Below are 21,884 nucleotides of genomic sequence, written 5' to 3' on the forward strand. Positions count from 1 at the left end.
ACCTTTCTTCTTTACCTCCAACCCTGCCATGTTGTGCTGTACTTACAGCTAAAATGTATATATTGCTCATTAATTGCTCTTTTTAAAAGATTTTTATTGATTCATTTTTAGGGAGTGGGAAGAGAGTGAGAAAGAGAGGGAGAGAAACATCAATGTGTGGTTGTGTCTCTCACACCCCCCACTAGGGACCTGGTCCACAACCCAGGCATGTGTCCTGACTGGGAATCAAACCAGAGACCCTTTAGTTCACAGGCCAGTACTCAGTCCACTGAACCACACTAGTCAGGGTCTATTCTTGAAAACTTACTGAAGCTAATGCCTTCCAATCTGTTTGCAGCCTGCCAGACACCTGCCCAGGGGCCAGATATCCAGGAGGTAAGAGGAGGGAAGACACGGTTTTGTGAGGGGCATCCCACCCGTCCAGGCCCAGACTGTTCTCTAAAGGAATAAAGCTGCAGAGGGTTCCTGCATTGGAGCCAGGTGGAGGTGGAACCAGGGCACCCCAGTAATATTTTTACCACAGTATCATTGTGTGTTTTCAAGGCATTGTAAGGGGTCCATTCGTGGTCCCCCACCCACTGCAGCCCAGGATGCCAGGATCTGGGTTAGAGAAGGGGGTGACAGTGTCTCACAGCAAAGGCTATTTTCCAGGCTTGGTGTCCTAAAGCATCAACTCAGGGTCTCCCTACCCACAAGGTCCCTGGACAGAGAGCCATGCTCTCGCATGACCATCTGCCTGGTTGTGCTTGGACTCACACCCTGATTCCCCACACACACCTGTGCTCACAAACATAGACAGAAACCTAGACACACTGACTCCCACCCCCAAGCCTGCACCCATGTCCAGGAAACAGCAAGCTCGCCTTTTCCGTGGTATGAACATTAGAATAACAACAGCGGGGTTTGCGGACAGTTGTCTCTGTGGGCCTTCCTGAGTGAGCGTGCAGAGAGCAAATCGAGGTGACCTTATAAGGGACACTGCCATTTTTGAAAATGTCACTCGTCATTGACAAGGTACTGGAGTGTACACTGTTAGGGACAGTAAGTTTCCATAACTGCCTGTGATGATGGAATTACTTAAGTCCCAGAATTGTGTGCACTTTCCTCAAGTTTCATACAACACATGGTCGAGCAGGGCCTGTCACCCAAGCTGGGATGTGTTTCCGGGTCACAGCGTGCTGGGTCCTAAGCTCAGGGCTCTGGTCAGCCCCCAAACACAAGCCGTGCTGTTCCCGGACAGGATGCACTGGGTAGGTTTGTTCAAATGCTCTTTCACAACAAAGGAAGGGAAAAGAAAAGATGTTAAGATTACCAACATCTCCCTAAAACAGTTACAGGTCCCAAACCCTTTTCCAGAAAACAGGCAAATAAACCAACAAAAAGGGAAATGGGGTCAAAGTAAAATAGCATCACGACTTAGAAGAGATGGATGGAGGGGTCAGCAAGACTCTGTCTCTGGGCAGCTGGTAATAAATTTGCCTTTGTCAGCGTGGTCCACTCCCCATGGACTGTGTTAAAGGGTTTTCTCTCTACAGACTTTTGGGGCATCTGGTAACCCTGCTCTGGGGGGAGCCACTCAGAAGTTTCCTTTCACTCCCAGTCAGTCCTGTAGCTGACGGGTGAGCCTGCTCCTCACCGGACTGTGGAGCCCACCTTCAAATGATACAGAAACACTGTTTTGCCTAAATACGTCTTACAGGCTGAGCTTCGTATTTGGGGCTTCCTCTTCCTATGGATGATTCTCTGTCAACATGGTTGTTTTGTATTCAGCATGGTGGACCATGAGCCCTTACTTGTGTCCAGGGAAAGGAGAGCATTCACACTGCTTGTGGATCCCCTCACCTCAGGACTCAGGTGCTGCATGGATGTTAATTTTGCACCTTTACTGCAGCCTGTGGGGGAGCCACGGTGATCACTATAGGGATTCAGCAAAGCTAAGAGCACAAGACATCCTGGGGGGGGGGGGACTTCTGGCCAAGATGGAGGTATAGGTAGATATATTTTGCCTCCTCGAACAACCAAAGAAGGACAACAACGAGTTTAAAAACAAAAAATAAGCAGAACTTCCAGAAAATCAAACTGTATGGAAGTCCAACAACCAAGAAGTTAAAGAGGAAACATTCATCCAGATCACTAGGAGGGGCAGAGATGGGCAGTTGGGGCAGAGAGGACTCATGGCAAGGTGGTGGCTGGAGGACTGGATGAGGCAGTGGCTGGTGGACTGGGTGAGGTAACCAGTGGCTGGTGTAGCAGGCAGTCCCACATGTGCATGCAGATAAACCAGGAGAAACAACTGGGGAGTGAAAGAGACCATGCAACCCAGGGCTCCAGTGCAGGAAAAGAAAGCCTCAAGCCTCAGGAGATACTCTCAGCCTCACAGGTGAGTCTGTGGGAAAGACCCACAGGGTCCTAGAATGTGCACAAAAACATCTGATTTGGAATCAGCACCAGAAGGGCCCAACTTGCTTGTGAGCAGAGGAAATGACTGAAAGCCCACTGAGAGCTGAGCAAGCAGCATTGTTCCCTCTCGGACCCCTCCCCCACATACAGCACCACGATATGGTCATGTGGGTTGCCCCGCCCTGGTGAATACCTAAGTGTCTGCCCCTTACTATGTAACACTTGCGCCAAGACAAAAAATACGTTCCAAATAAAAAAAAAACAGATTGAAGCTCCTGAAACAGCTCGGGGGTCCGAGCACGTGGACAAAGAGGTTCCCTGAATGGCCACCCTTGGACACGATTGTCGTCCCAGGTTTGTTAAAAACTTCTGCTCAGGGGACAAGCCATGGACCTGCCGGGAGCTTGGCTACTTTGAAGACCTCCTCATTTGATTGGGTGGTGTTGGGGACCGGTGGGTGGACGACTCTCAGAGAGGAAAATGCTTGGTGTGTCCTGTGGTTGGAACATGCTGGAGGCACCATGGCCTTGATGACCCTTGTTCTTGTCAGCGTCCCATAGACCCCTGAGTGGACCCACCACAAGGGTGCACAGGGAGATGTGTGCCAGGATCAGAGAGTTCCAAGAATTGTCCTGGTGCTGCTTCGTGTACTTCGAGGTCCAGCATGATGGAATGTGGAGAGCCAGCAATTAGAAGTCAGCCTGTTGGGCATGTGAGTGTGGTGGCACAGAGCCTCTGGGGACAAGAGTAACCAAGACCATGAGGAAGAGATGCTGCAGTGAAAGTAACGTCTGTACTGAAATGCTCTAGATATCTAGGAATGTGTCCAGTGGAGAAACAGCACATTCTAACTCCAAGAGCCGAGCAGGATTTTTTATTGTATGTAGCACTCTGTGGGTTGTTTCTGTAAATGCTCATTCAATTAGAAAGTAAAGGAATAAAGGGTAAGACAGGGAAGTCTACAGAATTCAGTGTTTGCAGGTGCACTGAGTGCTAAGAACAGATGTTTGGATTTTCTCCAGAAGGCAGTGGTCACCAAAAAAAAAATGCACAAACAGCAGGTGGTAGTCTCAGAATTTGTGGGACACTATACATGGCAGAAATTTTTATGAATTTGAGACATGATAAGACATTCCAGGACATTCAGCTTGTTGCTCACATTTCACTAGAGATGGTCATCTCATGACAGATAAGTATGACCATTTCCTGCAGGTCTCTTCCATCACACTGAGACCCACAAGAATGTGGACTCTTTCTTTCTGGGCATCATCAGTCTACAACAGCTATCACACGCTGCAAAGATGACCACTCCTGTAGTTGCTCTGTGGTATATGGCATTCCTAAGTGACGTGAATGTGCAGTTGCTGAGAACTTGGGTTCAGGCTAGTGTGGCTGGGGAACTAAGGTTACAAATTTATTTAATTGGGTATTTATCTAAAGAAATGAAACATTAATTTGAAAGGAGACATGCATCCCCATGTTCACTGCAGCATTATTTATAACAAATAAGATATGGAAGCAACCCAGGTGCTCATCAACAGATGAATAGAAAAGAAGTGGTACATATATACAATGCACTATTACTCAGGCATGAAAAATAATAAATTCCTGCCCTTTGGGACAACATGAATGGTCATAGACTCATTGTTCCAAGCGAAATAATTCAGACAAAGAAAGAAAAATGCCATATTATTTAACCAGAAATTTTTTCTTTTTCCACAGCTTTTTGAGGAATAATAACAGGAATTGTGTATATTTAAGGTGTACATCTTGGTGTTTTGGTATATATGTACACTCTGAAAAGAGCACCACACTTGAAATAGTAGCATATACAACACCTCACACAGTTTCCATTTTTTTCTGTGTGTGTGTGGAGAATACAGAAAATTTCCAGTGTGTAATTCATTATTTTTAACTATGATCAGCACTCCGTACATTAGGTTTCCAGAACGTATTTATCATACAACAGAAAGTTTACATGTATTGACCAATATTTTCTTCTTCCAATTCCCAGCCTCTGGTAATCACCACTCTCCCTTATTTTACTTGAGTTCAGATCTCTAAAAAATTTATTCTACATATACAGGAAATCATGCAGCATTTACCTCACTGTGTCTGGCTCATGCCACTCAGCATAATGCCCTCCTGGTGCATCCGTGTTATCTCAAATGGCAGCACTTCCTGCTTCTTATGGCTGAAGAGTATTCCATTGTGTATCTATACACCATGGCTGCCTTATTCATTGTCTGCTGGTGGAAAACTGAGGTGATTTCATGTCTTTGCTGTTGTGAATAACCCTGCAGTGAACCTGGGAGTGCAGATATCTCTTTGTGATCCTGGTTTCATGTCCTCTGAATTGAAACTCACAGTGGAAGTGCTGGATCCTATGAAAGCTCTAAGTGGTGCATGCTGGTAGTTACAGGATAGTCATGGGGATGTTAAGTACAGTCTAGGGAACACAGTTGCCAAAGACATAGATGCATCATAACCCATGGACATGGATAACAGTGTGGGGACTGCCTGAGGGACTTGAGGGGTGCTGGGTGGAGGGGGAGAAAGGGAAAAACTTGGGACAACTGTAATAGCACAAACAATAACATATAATTAAATAAAGAAAGTTCTATTTTCAATTTTTGAGGAACTCAACACCAGCTGCAGGGTCTGTGGGTGGGCTGGCTGTTCAGACCCACACATCAATTACCCTGAACCCTCCCCATTTCCTCATCCTCAGCTGCCCCTAGAGGATCCAGCCTGCAGACCCCTCAGCCAGACAGGGGCTGGCCCTTTGGGCAGTGATGGAAAGGCTGTGGGGAGGAGGCTTCCATCCTCCCCGCCCCCACAGGAGAAATTGCATGTGGAGGGAGTTTCCCTGTGCAGAGCTGGACCTGCAGGTGGGAGGGCTGATGGGGGTAACGTGAAGCTGTTCGTCTCACCCTTTTCAACGTGATTGTGCTTGGGATTTTTACTCCACAGGATGCTGGTGCTGGGACTTCACACCTTCACCCCAGAGTGTGAATGTAGTTTTGTCCATAGATGGTGGTTAAATTGTGGTGTCTGTGGGTGAGCAGAGCCAAGACCTCTTATCTTGCCACCATCTTGCTGACTTTGGTCACTGTCATTTTCATGGTCATTCTCCTAATGACTGACCATGGGGAGCATGTTTTCCTGAGCTCAGTTTTCCATTTACAGAGCTTGTCTTCTCTGCAGAATATCTTTTGGGTAGAAATGCCTACTCAAGTACTTTGACCATTTTTATGAGTTGGATTTTTTTTTTGTGCTTGAGTTATAAGTATGCTTTAGGTATTCTGGACCAGATCATTATCAGATATAATTTGAAAATATGTTCTTCAGTTTTGTATGTCACTTTTTTCACTCACTTGATAGTGTTCTTTGATTCACATACATTATTATTTTGATAAAATCTAACTTTTTTGTTTATTGTGCTTTTGGTGTCATTTCTAAGACAATGTAAGTAAGCCCACACTCATGAAGGTTTACCCATTTAATTCTAAGTTTTGTAATACTAGCTGTTATACTGATCTATTTTGAGGTCATTTTGGTGTGGGGTGTGTGGTACATAGTCAACTTCATTCTTTTGCATTTTTTGTACATTCAATTATCCAACACCATTTGTCAACCACCATGGGTCTTATTGATACTGGGTCTGTTTTTCAAAGTCAGGCACCCAGGGAGTTTCCATCTGGAATGGAATCAAGTCAAGCCTGACCTCAACATCTGGCATCTCCTGCCCACTGCTGCCTTCCTCTGAGTCCTCCCCAGTGGGGTCCAGGAGGAGATGAGGAATCCTGAACACTGTTCAGTCTGCAGCCAAAACCTGTGCGATCCCAAACAAGTGCCTGATGGACTTGAACCCCATTCTGTGAAATAACCTCCATGTCCATATTGGTGACCCACAAACATCCAGATGGTTGAAGCAACGTGGGATCAGAAGCTTCTGTGGACATTTAACATGGTCAGTTGCATGTCACATGGTGATGCACAGGATGTCTTCTGAGATCCAGTGTCTGCCTCCAGCAGGGACGCCTCATTTGGTTGGACTTAGTGCAGCTGGTGGGGCAGGTGCTGATCATGTTTTGAGGGAACTGTATTGCCAACACAACACTTTTCCTCTAACACATCAACAGCCATTTTTAGTAAGTGTACTGCCTAGGTTAGCCTATGGACTTTACCACCCTACTTCATGACAGTTCACTAAATTGTGTGAAGATATAGAAAAGTCACCAAATAGAAAGGCAGCATTTCCTATAATGAAAACTGGACTTTGAAGTCACCAAATGAAAGTCACAAAGGACATTTGAACAAACCCTCAACATTGCTGTATGTTTAACCCCTAAACAGATCACAAGGGATCTATTTTCACTTTTGTTCGTAGGGCTTCTCTTAGGGGTCTCTGCCTGAGTGACAAATGGCGTCTCTTTCTGAAGGTTGCATAATGGAATGACCCTGCCTGCCTTCTTTTGAGAATCTTCTTTCATTGACTCACCAACACGTTTGAAGGTTGACAGGCATTATTTTGGTGATTTAATTTGTGCTTTTGCACTGCCATGCAGTAGGTCATGGTGAACAAGTACCACCCATTTTTTTTATTCATGGGGTTTTGTGACGTGTGCTTGTTTTATGAGGGTCACACTGGTCCATGTTCTTGTGAGTGTAACTGGTGCCTTCATATACAGCTTCTCCACCATCTGTATGTTATGATCATAACTCTGTGTCCTCTCCTTTTACACAGATAATTCCAATGTACTCCCCAAACAGCTGAAGTAATTTTTACCTCCACCACAATTGTACTTGAATTCTGCATCCATTTGTCTCAAAATTGATATCTTTTCTCTTGACTCTTGTGTGATTATCTGGGATTCTGTTGTCACAATTTCACTGACACTGCACTCACAATGCAATAGAAATGATCATCATCTAAAAGATGATGAAATTCAGGTCAACAGAGAGCGTGTGGGGAGGTGTGGGGCAGATGGCTCTTAATCGGTGGTGACAGTGATTCTGCCATCTCCCAACTCTGCACTCGGTGAAGTCACATTGGCATTTTGGGTTGGTCATGAAGGGAGAATTTACACCACGCTAATTGGCAAACACCACAAGTCAGAATTCTCTAAACAGGTGTTATCAGAGCAGCACACCGCCAGGCTGTCCCTTCAAGGGATGATCTTTCTGGGGAAACGGCACACAGGGCATCTCATGGAGACGGTAGGGACTTTGGAAACAGAGAGGGTGGTGGCATTGGTTTGCATCTATCTGACATAGTTCATTTAATCAGTTATCGAATCCATGTTAACCTTGTGAACTCATGAGATATAGATTCAATAATGTTCATCTCGTAATGTGATTAGAAATAAAGAATGTTTTATTACAGAACAGTGGAAGAGGGCATGAGGTTTTAGATGTGTGGACTCAATCCAGCCATGTGGGAAGGATGCTCATGTGAGAATACAAGGTGGGTCATTACAGACGGCACAGATAAAGAGAGAAAACAGACATTTAATGGAGGAAGAGCCATGTACAGGGAGCACTCAGACACTCCCTGCACCCAAAACTTGTTCACTCCCCTGGACACATCAGCAAGCAGTTTCCCCACCTGTGGTCTAACTGTCCTTCACCACCTCCTGGGTCATCAGATGGGCTCCACGGCTCCCTCCACTCTGAATGGTGCCCTGTCCCCTCTATGTTCCCATCCTGGCTGCAGTGTGGGTCTTCCTCTCGCTGTCTCGAGCCTCAAAGGTCAGCACCCCAAGGACCACAAGGACCAATCCAGCCACACCCATTCATATGAGAGTCTTCACTGTACAGCCATGGGGGTGGAAGGTTAGGAAATGTGGGCAAAAAAGTCACAGAAGTCACAAGGAGACCAAAGACACCCTAGGGCCTTGATTGTCCACCCAGGACACCTGCCTCCTTCTGGCAGGACATGACCCTCTGCACCCAGCACCATAACTGAGAGTTTCTCCCACTCCTCATTCCTGGGGTCTGATTTGTTCTGTGATGGGCTGATGGTGCTGGCTGCCCCTGAGGATCATGACATGAGGGTGTGAGTGAGGACTTGGGGAGACACAAGCCTCCCTCCTGGGGTCTGTGCTCCCCGATGCCCCACTTCTCAGACTGTCACTTTCACACAGTCATGTCATGAGCCCAGACTCTACTCTGCCAGGTCCCTGTCTCCTCATTGGATAATCTCAGCCTGCTGGTATCTCTGTATTCAGAGCTTGTTCTGAGTCACTTCTGTAGGAGCTATACCTGAGAGTTCAGGATGAGGGATGAAAGTGATCTCCATCCAGAAATAAGTAAGAACTGTGTGTTCTGCATTTAGTGGGAGGCATAGAACTCATGAGCTTATTTTCCTACAGCTGAGAGACCCCAGGAACTCAACATCTGGGGACCCAGGGTGCATGGGGGAGGGGCTGGTGTCAGGGGCTCCTGAGTGTCCTGTCTGTGGAAACCCCCTGAGTCCTCTCATTTATTACTGCCCCAGACTCTAGAAGGACAGGGCCCTGGACTGAGGAACCCCAGAACTAGCTGCTGGAGGGGGAGCAAGCACACCCTGACTTTCCCTGTGTCCAGGGTTCCCATGAAAGATACACAATGGGGCTGTCAGGGTCATTGACTCTGGCTCCCCAGGCTGCCATCCCTTGCCCTGGTTCATAGCCCATGGACAGACTCTGAGTGACCATATTCTCAGGAGACTGACCTGTCACAAGCGCATTTGTTGTGTTCTCAAAAAGGTTTGACGGGGAAGAGTGTCTGGATGTCCTGTCTGTTGATGTGAGTTCCTCTCTTCTGCTGCGTTCTCCTGCTTGGTGGCACCAGCAGGTGCAGGATCAGAAGCTGTGGTGGACGCTGGAGAGACAGGTGCAGGGGCGGGAGTGGGAGCCAAAGCAGGGGCAGGGGGTGGGACCTGACCACAGCTGGGGCTGTGCAGGAGCCAACTGCATCAGGTGTTGGCCACTGGGTGGGGCCTGTGGCTGGGCGGGGCCCCAGGGTGGCCAAGTTCTTAGCGCCGTGGTGAGGAAGGTGGTGGGCATGGGGGTGTCACATCTGCAGTGCAGAAAGGCCTCTTCTCCCACCCGAAACACTTGGGGGATGGGGCCGGCTGACCAAATGCTCAGGCGTGGGTTGCAGGGAGGCTGTGCGCATGCGCAGTTCCATAGTGACTGTTTTTGTACCAGGCTCAGTTGTAGGCCAAAGTTTTCAAGAATTTACTGTTAAGCATTATTTCCTTTGTAAAGCTTTTCAAAGATGCTTTGATAAATGACCAAAATTCCCTTCTATTCTGAAGAGTTTTTCATTATATATTGATGCTGTAGTATAACAAAAGTTTTGCATCTGTTAATAGGATTTTTTCATTTCCTTTTTTAAAAAATATTTTATTTCTTTATTGTTAGAGAGGGGAAAGGAAGGAGAAAGAGAGGGAGAGAAACACCAATGCATGGCTGCCTCTCACATGCCCCCAAGTGGGGACCCAGCCCACAACCCAGGGATGTGTCCCAACCAGGAATCAAACCTGGGACCTCTTGGTTCGCAGGTCGGCGCCCAGTCCACCGAGCCACACCAGCCAGGACTTTCTTGTTTTCTTCTAATGTTTGAGTTGTACTGATTGATGTTTTGGATATGAAACCAACTGTGCATCTCTGAAACCAGATACCTGCCTGGTCGGGAGGAATGACACAGCTTATGCCTTGGTGCATCCTGGTGATATTTTGTTTAGGACTCTGCACCTGAGTCACATGAGAGAGCTTCCTGTGAGGTCCCCTCTTTGTAGCTCCCTTGTTTGGTTTCATTATCAATTTATTTCTGGCCTGATAAAGTCGGCTGGGGAATGTGCCTTTCTTCTCTGTTCTCAGGGGATGGTTGTGTAAGGCTGTGATGCTTGTGTTGTGTGTATGTTTGTGTCTCTGTGTGTCTATGTATGTATGTGTTTCATACATGCACACATGCTCAGAAGCATTTACCAGTGAAGCTTTTCAGAGTCTGAGTTCACTTTGCAGGAAAATTTTTATTACAAGTTCTATATAGTTAATACATACGACAATACAGAGTTTCAAATTTCACCCACATACGAGTGAAGTCGTACCGTCGTTGTGCTGTGGGGTCTGACTTACCCCATGTAACAGGACACACTCACAATGCCTCTGTGTCACCACACTGACAGGATTTCATCTCTGTGACCGAGTGACACTCTATCACACAGGTTGCCACACCTTTATGTCAGCATGTGTGAGAGGACACTTAGGTGGTTTCTATGTCTTTGCTTTTTTCTTTTCTAAGATGTTCATTCACGGTTGTTAATGTTCCATTTTGTAGGTTTAATGTGTAGTATTTACACTATCATTCATTGAAAGCATTCTCTCACTTCCATTTTGGGTCTAAATTCACACATTGATGCTTGAGAATTTTGTTTCTTTGATTCCAAAGTGTATGGATGTTAGTTATTTCTAATTGCAGAATCAGGGGACTCCCAGAGGGTCCCAGAAGCTGCTGGGGTTCCATATCGGGTCTCCAGGCTGCTTGGGGCCACTAGCTGAGAATCCTTGGGGGTATATCTGTACCTTCTGGGGTCCCTGCAGGCCCCCTTCCTGGAGTGGGGGGTCCAGGTACTCCCTGGGCTAGTGGATGGCCAGAGCAGCATACACACTGGACTCATCTGGTGTCTTCTCTGATGGGGAGGAAGGGGGTCTGCTTGTCTCCTGTCTGAGGCCCAAGTGAGTCAGCTGGGCGTAGGTCACATCCTGGGGGGCAGCAGATGCAGCAGCCTGGAGCAGGGGGACAGTGAAAGGGGTGAAAGGTGGTTGGGGCTGGGGAGGCCTGGGGCCTGGGGAGGATGGGACACACTTGACTGTCAGTCATTTTCTGCTTCTCTGCCCTTCATGGCCAGCAATCCCCATGACAAACAGGAAGGAGAGGTGGCCATTTCCTGCCTGAGCCTTGATGTTGAGTGAGTCACCTAGGAACATGTCACTCCTTGGGAGTCGTAATGGGGTCCTGTTCTGCTGCAGAGAGACAGTGAGACAGAACCAGCGTGTCCTTGACCTCACAGTTGAAACCCTCCAATCACATGTTCACATGGTGTCAGACTTAAACTTCAGATTACATGAGGTCACTCTCCTGATGGAGTCTGCAGGGACTCCCTCAGCCTTGGGACTCCTGGCGCTTCTGTGGATCTGCTCTTAACCTAACGCTCTGTCTCTTGCTCATTTGGCTCCAGCCACAGGGTCCATCTGGCTGAAGTAGCAGGTCCTGCCTCATGGCCTTTGCACCTGCTGTCTCCTCTGTTCTTCCCTCACCACACACTCCTCCCCCTGCTCTTGCCTTATTTTCCTTTATAGCACCTGGCTCTCCAGGATGCCATCTGCCTGTCTGCAGGTCTCCTTCACCCACAGGTGAGCTGGAGGAGGATGGGGACAGGCTGCCCAGGGATGCACTGTGGCACTGACATGGAGCTTGTAACCAGTGATCTCTCATCACAGCTGCTGTGTGAATGAGGGATGGGAACCTGGGACCTGCAGGTAGTTCACTCATTCATGCCTCTTCCTGAGACCTGTAGCTGCATAGGGACAGAGGATGAAGAGCCAGCACAGGGGACCACCCAGGACAGGTCATGAGATCATAGGAAAGTGGGAGGAGTATGTCACAGCAGGGTGACCTGGTGCCCAGAAGGAGAGGTCAGTGTGGGTGCTGCTGAGAATCAGGGGAGGTGGACATGGAGTGACCATTGTAGTTAACTGGCAAAACAAATGTCCTAGGCATCTTGGACAGGAGCAGGGGTCTCACCTGAGGGTCCAGCACCACCCTCTTCCTGGGCTGTGGATCCTTCATGGCAGCATCTGCTGGAGCAGAACAGGGAGTGTCTCCTTTCATGGTCCCTGAGATCTCACAGCTACAGACCTGACAACTCCCAGATGGGTCACTAACCCAGGGGTGAGGCGAGGGGTCAGGTCACTCAGTGTGGATTTCAGTCCCTCTCACCCCTGACCCCCACAGCCTCCCAGGCTGTCCCCTGCCCCGTCACCTCCTGAAATCCCTGTGCCCCTCTCCTGAGGGCAGCTGTCCCTTCCTCTCACAGAGGGGCTCTTCCTGGGTCTCCGCAGCTGGGCTGGAGGACAGACCAAAGCCTCTGTCTGGGCTGGTCAAGAGGGACAGTCTCAGCTTTGGGAGGGTAGAGCGCCCTCCAGTGTGATTCCAGAGGAAAGAAGGCAACTAATACTTGCTTGTGCATATATTTCATGTTACAGAAGATTGAAAACAATAAAACATTAACTTACACTCATTTGTACATCTGTGCTGACATTGAGTGTTATCTTTCTAGATTTTCTGATGTGAGATTCTAGAGAACTCTATTTCTCAGCTGACCTTCCCAATCTACTTGTTTCCTATGGCAGGTTCTCTGAGCCCCTCTCTCCTGTGACCCAGGTTACCCTCTTCGTTACTCACCCAATGTCCTGCCTTTGCTCTGACACCGATGTCGGAGGAAGAGGAAGAGGAGGAGGGAAAGCAGGAAGATAAGGGCCACTGAGACCCCAATCAGGATGTTCAGGGGCTGTTGGAGACCTTGGGCAGGAATGATGACATGAATGGGCCAAAATTGCCATTTAACGAACACGTACTGTGTGTGAGGCACAGGCTGGGGTCTGTCGTTCATCAAATCTGACCTCACAGCCCTCATGCACCAGGCATGGATGATAAACCACCCAGTCCACTGCAGCTCAGAGAGGTTAGCCATGTGTCCCAGGTCACCAAGCCTGGCCAGGGCAGGGCTGGGACTGGACCCCAGGACATGGGTTCCCTGTGTTGTCCTCCTGCTGCCCACAGGTGGACGCCAGCTCTGAGCTCTGGGCTCCTCATCTGCAGGGGCCTGTCCTGTGTTGCCTGGACCTCAGGGTCCTCCCTTATTACTTGTCCCCCAGCACAGCAGGGATGCAGCAGGGACACGAGAGGGGTTTTTGGTGTGTGGTGAACCTGATGCCCCCATGGAAGGTCTGCCTTCCTGAGCTCTGTGAGACCCCTTATGTCACCTAATGTCACTGCAGCCCTAGAAGCAGGAGGGGACCAGGGGTGAACAGACATGAACCCGACACTCAGGGAAGAGAAGGGACCACAGGCCCCACAGTAGGAGCAGCAGAGCCAGGACCTGAACTAGGTCTGACTCCAGCCCTTGTTCCCTCCTCTGAGTGAGCACCTGAGCTAAGGAATAGACCTGGATGCCCCAAACCTATGTTATTCCTGTCCCTCCATGTCCAGTGTCACTGTCACTGGCACTGAGAGGACAGTTTCCATAACATCATGTACTGGGTACCTCCCTTCATGGCCCCCCCCCCCTGCTCTGAGGAGGTCAGAACCAGTACTGAAAGGAAATCTAAGTTCTGGATCACGATTCTCTCCTTTTACACTTGGAGACACTGAGGCACAGAGAGGGGAAGGGTGTGTCCAAGTCAGAGCCTCCAGAGGTGCCTGAACTTGCACAGGACTCAGCCCTTATTCCCAGGGACACACCCACCGCCTCCTCACAGGGACCCTCACTTACTGCTTTGCAGGCCTGACTTTCCTGGAAAGAAGGGCATTGTGCCAAACCTCAGAGCCCCTGCCACCCTGTTTTTCCCCTTGGATTTGTCCTCGACTTCTTGCCCACCTGGACTCAGTCTGTCTGTCTCTAACATCTGAGGGCATTGAATTTCTGGAGAGACTCAGAACGGCCCTTAGGTAGGCTGTGCTCTCTCTGAACAAAGGGCCCCACTAACTCACTGGTTGTGGAAAGGGCCCCAGTGGGTGGTGGACTAGGGCCTCAGAGGGTTCTTGGAAGGAGGACACAAGTGGCTTAGAGTCTGGTGTGGATCCTGGGGTCCCACATCTCTCAGACTTCCCATGCAGCTGTGCTGTGGCCCACTAAAGCTCCTTCTTCTGAGCACCTGACATCTTCTGTACTTAGGTGAGGGAGAGGGATGGACAGGTGTAGGAGGGTCTGTGAGGGGAAGGTCTTGTCTGGGTGACCATCCCTGGAGCCCTGTCCCACCCCTTGCAGCCCACAATTCTGAGGAAGAGAACTTGAGCTAACAGCTCAGAAAGACAGTCAGGGGTCTTACCTCCTGAGACCAGGAGCTTCAGGGGGTCACTGGGCTGTGACAACAGGTAGGGGCTGCTGTGGTTTGCACTGTAGCACCTGTAGGTCCCCCCATGGGCTGAGATCACAGGGCCCATGGAGAACTCTGCTTGGTGCTGCCCAGCTCGGAACTGTGATCTCAGTCTCAGAGGGGGATCAGCTGCCCCCTCCTTGGACAGAAAAAAAGTGTCCCTCCAGCTCCTTGACTGACACAGCAGGGTCACCTTTTCTCCTGAGCCCACTGATGGGCCTGGCTGCACTGAGAGGGAGGGTTTGTCAGGGAGCCATCCTAGAGAGAGAGAGGGGAGTGGGTGAGTGGACTGTCGTCCACCTAGTTTCGACCTGAGAGTCACCAGGTCCCTTTCTAGGACCCTCATTGCTGTCTCTCTGTTTTCTCTGCATTTTCCCCTCCCATTTCATCACCTATTTCTTTCTCACCGCCCCCTCCTCACTCCTTGGGGACCCCACACCCCTCCTCCTGACTATCACCATCTGAGACCCCCCAGAAGGGCCTGAGCACACTCCAGGTCCATGACAGAACCCAATGGTTACTCACCTACCACCAGGATGTCCAGAGGGTCACTGGGGCGTGACCACTCAGAGGAGAGGCTGTGTCCACCATAGCACCTGTACATGCCCCCATGGGTACTATTCACAGCGCCTAAGGGGAAATTAGCCTGAGGGAGCCCAGCCTGGGGCTGCAGGACAGAGCTCTGATGGAGGTCCTGTCCCCCTTCCTTGGACAGAACGAATCTGTCATAGCCGATGTCAGAGCGACACTGGAGGGTCAGGTTCTGTCCAGAGGCCACAATGGGGCCCTGCTGGGTCAGGAGGGAGGGCTTCCCTGAGCCACCTGCAGGGACCAGACAGGAGTGACAGGGCTGCTCCTCCCATGAACCCTCTTCCTGGCCTGGTCCCCAGGTCCCACCATCTGTCTCTCTCTGTGTCTCTGACCCAGAAGCCCCTGTGCTCCCCTCACCCCACCTCTCACATGGAAGTCTCCCCTGCCAGCAAAGACCCTAGTAACTTGTCTGCTACCTCAAAATATGGAAGGACCAGCTTGGGACTTCCTCACCTGACACCAGGAGCTTGAGGTCGTTACTGGGGAGTGAGCACACATGGGATCTGTTCCTGTAACAGCCATAGCATCTGAATGTCCACCTGTGGCTGGGGGTCACAGGGCCCACAGAGAACAGGGCCTGGACCTGCCCACTGGGGTGTCGCTTTGAGTCCAGGGTCCCGGAGAGCCTGTTTTCTCCTTCCTTAGTCAGAATGAACCTGTCAAATCCTTGTCCAGAGCCACACTGGAGAGTCACGTTCCCTCCTGAGGTCACAACAGGGCTGGGCAGGGCTGAGAGGCTGGGTTTGCTGTAGGATCCTAGGAGAGAAGGAGGCAGCATGTTCAATGGGGCTCACACCTCCCTCATGTCCCTCAGGGCTGGGCTGTGAAGGGGAGACACCCTAGAGCATCCCCCTCCCTGAGGATGGATCATCAGGCTGGGACCCCTGGTTTTCCCTCACCTTTTAGCACCAGCTCCAGGGGGTCACTGTGCTCTGACCAGCCAGTGGGGCTGAGATAGGAACAGTGATATTTCCCTGCATCATACTCTGTCATGTGTGTGATGGAGAAGTTGACCTTGTTCCCTGCATGTAGTGGCTTCTGTCTGGCCCAGGGCTGTGGGTCTCCCTCTTTATCCAGACGGAACTCCTGGGCCTGCAGGGTCCCCTGACACCAGATAGTCACAGAGCTCCGTAACAGGGCAACATGGCCTGGCTCAGCCCAGAGGGTGGGTTTGGGGAAGGTCCCTGGAAGGAATTAGAGCCTGGGTCAGCTCCAGTGCCCAGATCTCAGCCCCAACCTTTCTAGACGTCCCCCGTCCGTTAGCCCGGAACTTCTGTTCTCCATCCCCAGCTGCCTAATGGGGAAACACTTTGTCATTTATGTGGAGAGGCCCCTGGGAGCCCTGGGGACAGACTCACCTGCCTGCACTGGGGTCCTCAGGTGCTCGATCAGCCCTGCAGGAGAATCCCTGTGAGAGATTTGCCCTGAATCCTGAGAACAACCCTCCTCCCTGGGAGCCTCCTGAGCCCTGGAGTCCTGATAGAGCAGGGCATCTCCTCCCCTCTCACATCTCACCAAGGCACAGCAGGGCTGTGAGGCTGGGGGGCATGGCGTCTCCTCTCTGAACCTAGTTGTGCAGAAGGAAGAGACCACGGTGTGTTCAGTGTAGACAGACTCACAGGGTGTGGCCAGTGGGAGGTTGTCCGTCCCTATCACGAGGTTGTTACATCACCAGACCTGAGGAAGGGGAACAGTGTGGCCCCAGGAGTCCGGCTCTCATTCTTTTGATGCAGGAAGAATTAAACCTGGAGCCTCCTGAGATGTCCTTGCAGGTGAGGTGACCCAGGGCATGTCCTTCCAGGTCAGAGCCTCCCCCATGGGATCCCGTTCCTTCCCCACCCCACCATCAGACCCTCCAAGTGTCTCCTCCCCATGGACAATGGTCACCCAGGCCCTGGAGACATTGCAGGAAGATGGGGATCCCTGTGCTTGCAGAGCTCAGCTCAGCAGAGACAGGGTCCCCTCCTCACTGTGCAGTTCAGGCGAGTGTCACTGTGACAATGAGCACAAAGGACAGACTCGGGAAAGTGAGGGAAGGACACATGCCCCTTTCCCTGGCCCCAGAGTGTGGTTTTCTTTCTATCCCAACCACCCTCACCTATTTCTCATTTTTTCTTAGCAACAGTGTCCACCCACCTTCCTGGGGACAAGCCTCTGAGTGACCCCTTCCCCCTCAGTGTCCCTTGTTTCCTGGTTCAAGCGTCCTCCTCATGCTGTGGTCCTGCCTTCAAGCTTCAGGGGACATTGATTTGGGTTACAGTCCTGATTTTTATTTAAAGAAGGTATTTGTTTAAATACTCATCATCCAAAGTTCATGTATCCTTGAGTGGTAATGTTCAGTCTGCCTCAGTTTCCTTATCTGGATCCTATTGTCACAAAGCCCAGTCCCCACAGTGGCTGTGGGTGAATGGTGCTGGTTCATGGGAGGGAGACTTCCATTTCCAGACCAGATGGAGATGTGAGTAGTCTGGGGCATGAGAGGATCAAGGTGTCCAGGTCAAGGGCTGGATTGTTTTATCCATTTGAGACCTTGTCTGCTTTGAATACCAAGCACAGCTACTAACAACAGCTCTAAAGTATGTAGGCAGAGACACATGTGGGAAAAGAGAAATGAAAGTTTCCCAAATGGAGAGAGACCCACATGGAGGACAAAGACTGTGACTGAGTGGCCCCCAGCACTGAGGCCCCTTTGCAGGATGTGATTCAGAGAGACTGGAATTAGAAATCTAAGATACATGGAGACTAGAAAGAGGGTGTCCAATGGATCCTTGGAGTTTCAGGAGGAGCAGCGAGAGTGATGCCTGTGTCCACCCTAGAGACCGAGGTTTGGGCATTTCACAGAGGGGTAGAGAGACCCCGCAGGGTCAGGGAGCATGAATATGGTGTAGGGTGAAACATGTATTTTTTCTTTATGGCAACAGGGGGAGATTGATGGGAGCTGACTTTCAAATAAACACAATACTAAAGATGAGGGATATACATTCGTGGATTTGATTGTAAATGTAGAATTCTCTACTGATTCAAATTTTTATTAAAAGGCCAGGTGAAAGGGTCAGAGGGGAATGACCCATTAGTATGACAAGAGGGAGTCAGGTCTGACCTGCTTGAATTCGTCTCTGGTGTCAAATCCACCACATCAGGCTCTCGCTTCTGACGGCTTGGCATGTAGAATCAAAACCAAGAGAGAAGTCCCACACCTTGTATTAGAATTATATCCTTTATTTGAAAAAAGGAAATGTCTTCAACTATTCTACTGAAAATAAGACATTCTCAGACACACCAGGTCTCCAGTACTTTACTCTTTACATGCTCAGTGAAAGCAAATGAAAATAGGCACTTAAACCAAAAGAATAATAGACAAAAGTGGAGTCAGTGAGATGCAAACATAAGAAAAATAATTACAAAAGAAATAAACCTTGCAAGAGTACATGTGTATATACATTCACATATATATTTACATTTAAGACAGGTTAAAATATTTGGAGTGTGTGTGAGTGATAAAGAAAGGATATAGACACACACAGAGCTTTGGAAATTAGATACTAAAAGTTAAATTAAGTTAATGTGTAATAACCTTTTATTATACAGAGGAGAGAAGGAAGCAAAAGTGGTTCACAATCATAAATTCCAATTGTAACAGTGGTGGAAACTACCCTAAGTAGAAATGCAAATACAAGGTCCAAATTGGTTGATGTAATAATATGTAACACAGTCAATTCAAAATTGGTCTGGAAAATTTTAAAAAGGACTATTTAAAATCAAACTTACTATTTAAATAAAAAATTGGCAAACATTCAAAATAATTTATTTATCATCAGATATTGAGACTTCTGCACAAGATGGTGGCAGAGGTTAACACGGAACTCACCTCCTCCCAAAACCACCGCCAAATGACAACTAAACTACACATCAATTATCCCTCAGAGTCACCTGAAGGATAGTTGAATGGAAGTCCCACAACCAAGGGTTTAAAAAGAAGCCACACTGAGACAGATAGGAGGGCTGCAGGCATGCAATGAGCTGGTGCCACACCCATGTAGACAGTTCAAATTCGGGGGTTACATCTTTACTGTGGAGGGTCCCCCTATGGAGTAAGGGGTCCCAGCTGCACACCAGGTTCCCCAGCCCAGGGGTCCAGTGATGGGAAATGACATCCCCATCACTCTGGTTGTAGAAACCAGCGGGGATTACAGCCGAGTAGGGCAGAGGCAACTGGAGTCTCAGGTGTCCTATTAATGGGCCTGTGCGTGGACTTACTCTGACTCAGTCCCTCGGAGCTCCAGCACTGGGGCAGCATGGTGAAAGGCATCAGGGACATATGGGGAGGAAGTGAATTGTCTGACTTTGGGGCCCAGGCTGGAGGGTCATCTTCTCCCAGACAGACATGCTGAGTACTCCCCACAGGCACAGGCAGGTGCCAAATCTGAGTCTCCATCAACCTGGCTCACACTGTTCACCCCACCCTGATGATTCCCTGGGGCTCTGCTCCACCCAGCTTGTCAGCACACTCCAGCCACTTCCAGGGGATTGTCATATAAAAGCCTGTCTTGGCTCACACTAAAGTCCCTCAGAATCTCCAAAACCCAAACCAGCAATGTCTGGGCTTAGTGTGCCCTGTACCTCAGCTAAGTGTCCCCAGGCCAGGCAGTAGTGGCAGCCAGCTTCGGGGGGCAGTGTGGCCTCTCCCTGGTACCTACAAGCCCAGCACAAGTGGCAGCCATTAGCAGATTTCTTGATAGCTCATGCTAGGTGTCCCCAGGATGGGCGCAGATGGTAGCTGACCTTGGCCTGCACATCCCAGGAGGCCTCGAAGCCAACACACTCAGTGGACAGCTTCAGACAACAGCAGAGCACCATCTGATCACCCCTACCATGGGCACACTCAAGGGGTGGAGTCAGCAGACACCAGAGCCTTGTTGAAGTGACTTCTGCTCCATGGGGTCCACTCCCTCCCAGCTGTTCCTCTGCTGTGGTTTCTAGCTCCATCTTTGCTGTTCACCAGCCTTCAGGAATTCCTCTCGTTGATGTGCCAGCAACATCTCTGCAAGCCTGCCATGATTGGCACAAAATATACAAAGAGATGAAAACCAAGAATGTACAATCAAGATTACTCTCTTGGATTTAGAATCCAAGAACAGATAGAGAGCTTCCCAGCCCAGAGGAAGCAAAAGGAGTTTATAATTGCCAAACTAGTATTAAATAAGAAATGCTAAAGGGTCTTCTTCAGGTAGAAAAAGAAAAAAGCTAAATTTTTGAAATAAAATGGCAATAAATATATGTCTATGAACCATTAGTTTCAAGGCTAACAGAGAACACGCTCCATTAAAAAACTATAGGGGAGCAGAATGAACAAGGAAACAAGACACGCTGTCTGATAAAGACTCACTTCAGGTGGAAATGCACACACAGACTGAGAGTCAAAAGACGGAAAAATGTATCTTCTGAAAATAAAAACAAAAAGAAATCAGAGTAGCAATACTTACAGCAGACACAGCCTTCTTTCTAACAAAGGCTATAACAAGAAGGAAAGAAGGACTGGCACTGAGAAGATTTAGGATATAGAAATGTGTAAATGTGCAGACAGCACCAGACAGCAATAGAAAAACAAGCGAAAATCTTTAACATGCAACTTACAAAACTTGCTATTCACATGCACGGTGAACTTTAAAAAGCTTTTCATCTTCATATTTCACCAGAGAGTGAACATTAACCCACAGCATCGTATCAATACATACATAGAATTGCTCTCACAGTACTTTTCTCTTTCATGTAAATTTTAGAGTCAGCTTGTCAGCATTAAAAGCATAATCTTGTGGTGCTTCATCTTAACTGGATGGTTTTCAAAAAGTCCTTGAGAAGATATTTACTCTTGAAACTAGGATTTGAGGGTCTGAATTTTTTTTTTGTCCTGGAAAATGCAGAATTGGTGCCGTTCATGTATCTCAGGCTCTTCCACCCAGGTACTCAGATACTCCATTCTACCCAGCAGAGTTTCACCTCCTTTCTAACAGGGCACTGTTTGTGAAACAGGAGTATTTCACATTTTTAGGCTACAGCTAATCCTTATGAGTTTGATAGAAAGCAACCAAGAATCATCCCACAGGCACTCATGGGTACTCTTCTGTGACTGAAATGAGTATGAGGGCAAATCTCATTTCCTGGACAAGGTGAGTCTATCTTCCCATTGTCTTCAGCTGAATGACTACCCTGAGTCCAAAAGCCTCCATCCTTGGGCCTTAACTGAACTCCAAGTTCTTGTTATGTCTTTTGAAGCAAGATGTACTTTGTGCTGTGGAATGTGTTCTGGCTTCTCAATCCACCCAAAGAGCAAATGTCTACATGTGGTCAAAATGTAGTTGTGCATGACAACTATGGAAGAAAGTGTGTACCTATATAATATCCTGCACACAACATGGAAACCAGGTGGTCCCATTATATTCCCCTTGTACATTAAGTTCAAGGACCCCTGGATAAGATATAGAGGTTGGCAGACTCCTAAATGCGTGGAGCTGTCCATTACCCAGTGCTGAATTCACTCCCAGTCTCTCAGGATTGACGTAAGAAAAAGGAGGTGGTTATTATAGGTGGTGGGGATCTATGGTCTTAAGGAAAACATTTTAGATACATATGAACATTTCTGGTCAAGGTTGGAGGAGGTGTGAAAACAGAGAGCTATCCTGACATTCAAATTCCGTGATTAGAAATTTGAATTTACTTTGCATCCTCAGGTTGGGGCTACTC

At 48.7% G+C, this 21,884-nt stretch overlaps 1 protein-coding gene across 1 annotated transcript in view; it reads right to left on the bottom strand.

Moving 5' to 3' along the window:
* LOC114510910 (leukocyte immunoglobulin-like receptor subfamily A member 6) overlaps positions 1–16,775 on the bottom strand; it is a 63,030-nt gene extending 46,255 nt beyond the window's left edge. The window contains exons 1-6 of the mRNA XM_036012644.1: positions 16,659–16,775; positions 16,502–16,537; positions 16,043–16,327; positions 15,597–15,899; positions 15,078–15,374; positions 14,508–14,810 (exon numbers count right to left, since the gene is read on the bottom strand). Coding sequence (XP_035868537.1) covers positions 14,508–14,810; positions 15,078–15,374; positions 15,597–15,899; positions 16,043–16,327; positions 16,502–16,537; positions 16,659–16,692 — 1,258 coding nt within the window. The 5' untranslated portion in view covers positions 16,693–16,775. The remainder of the gene's footprint in view (positions 1–14,507; positions 14,811–15,077; positions 15,375–15,596; positions 15,900–16,042; positions 16,328–16,501; positions 16,538–16,658) is intronic.
* Positions 16,776–21,884: the final 5,109 nt, after the last annotated feature.

The sequence above is a fragment of the Phyllostomus discolor genome, chromosome 12 (genome assembly GCF_004126475.2).
Source record: "Phyllostomus discolor isolate MPI-MPIP mPhyDis1 chromosome 12, mPhyDis1.pri.v3, whole genome shotgun sequence".
Classification (NCBI taxonomy): Eukaryota; Metazoa; Chordata; class Mammalia; order Chiroptera; family Phyllostomidae; genus Phyllostomus; species Phyllostomus discolor.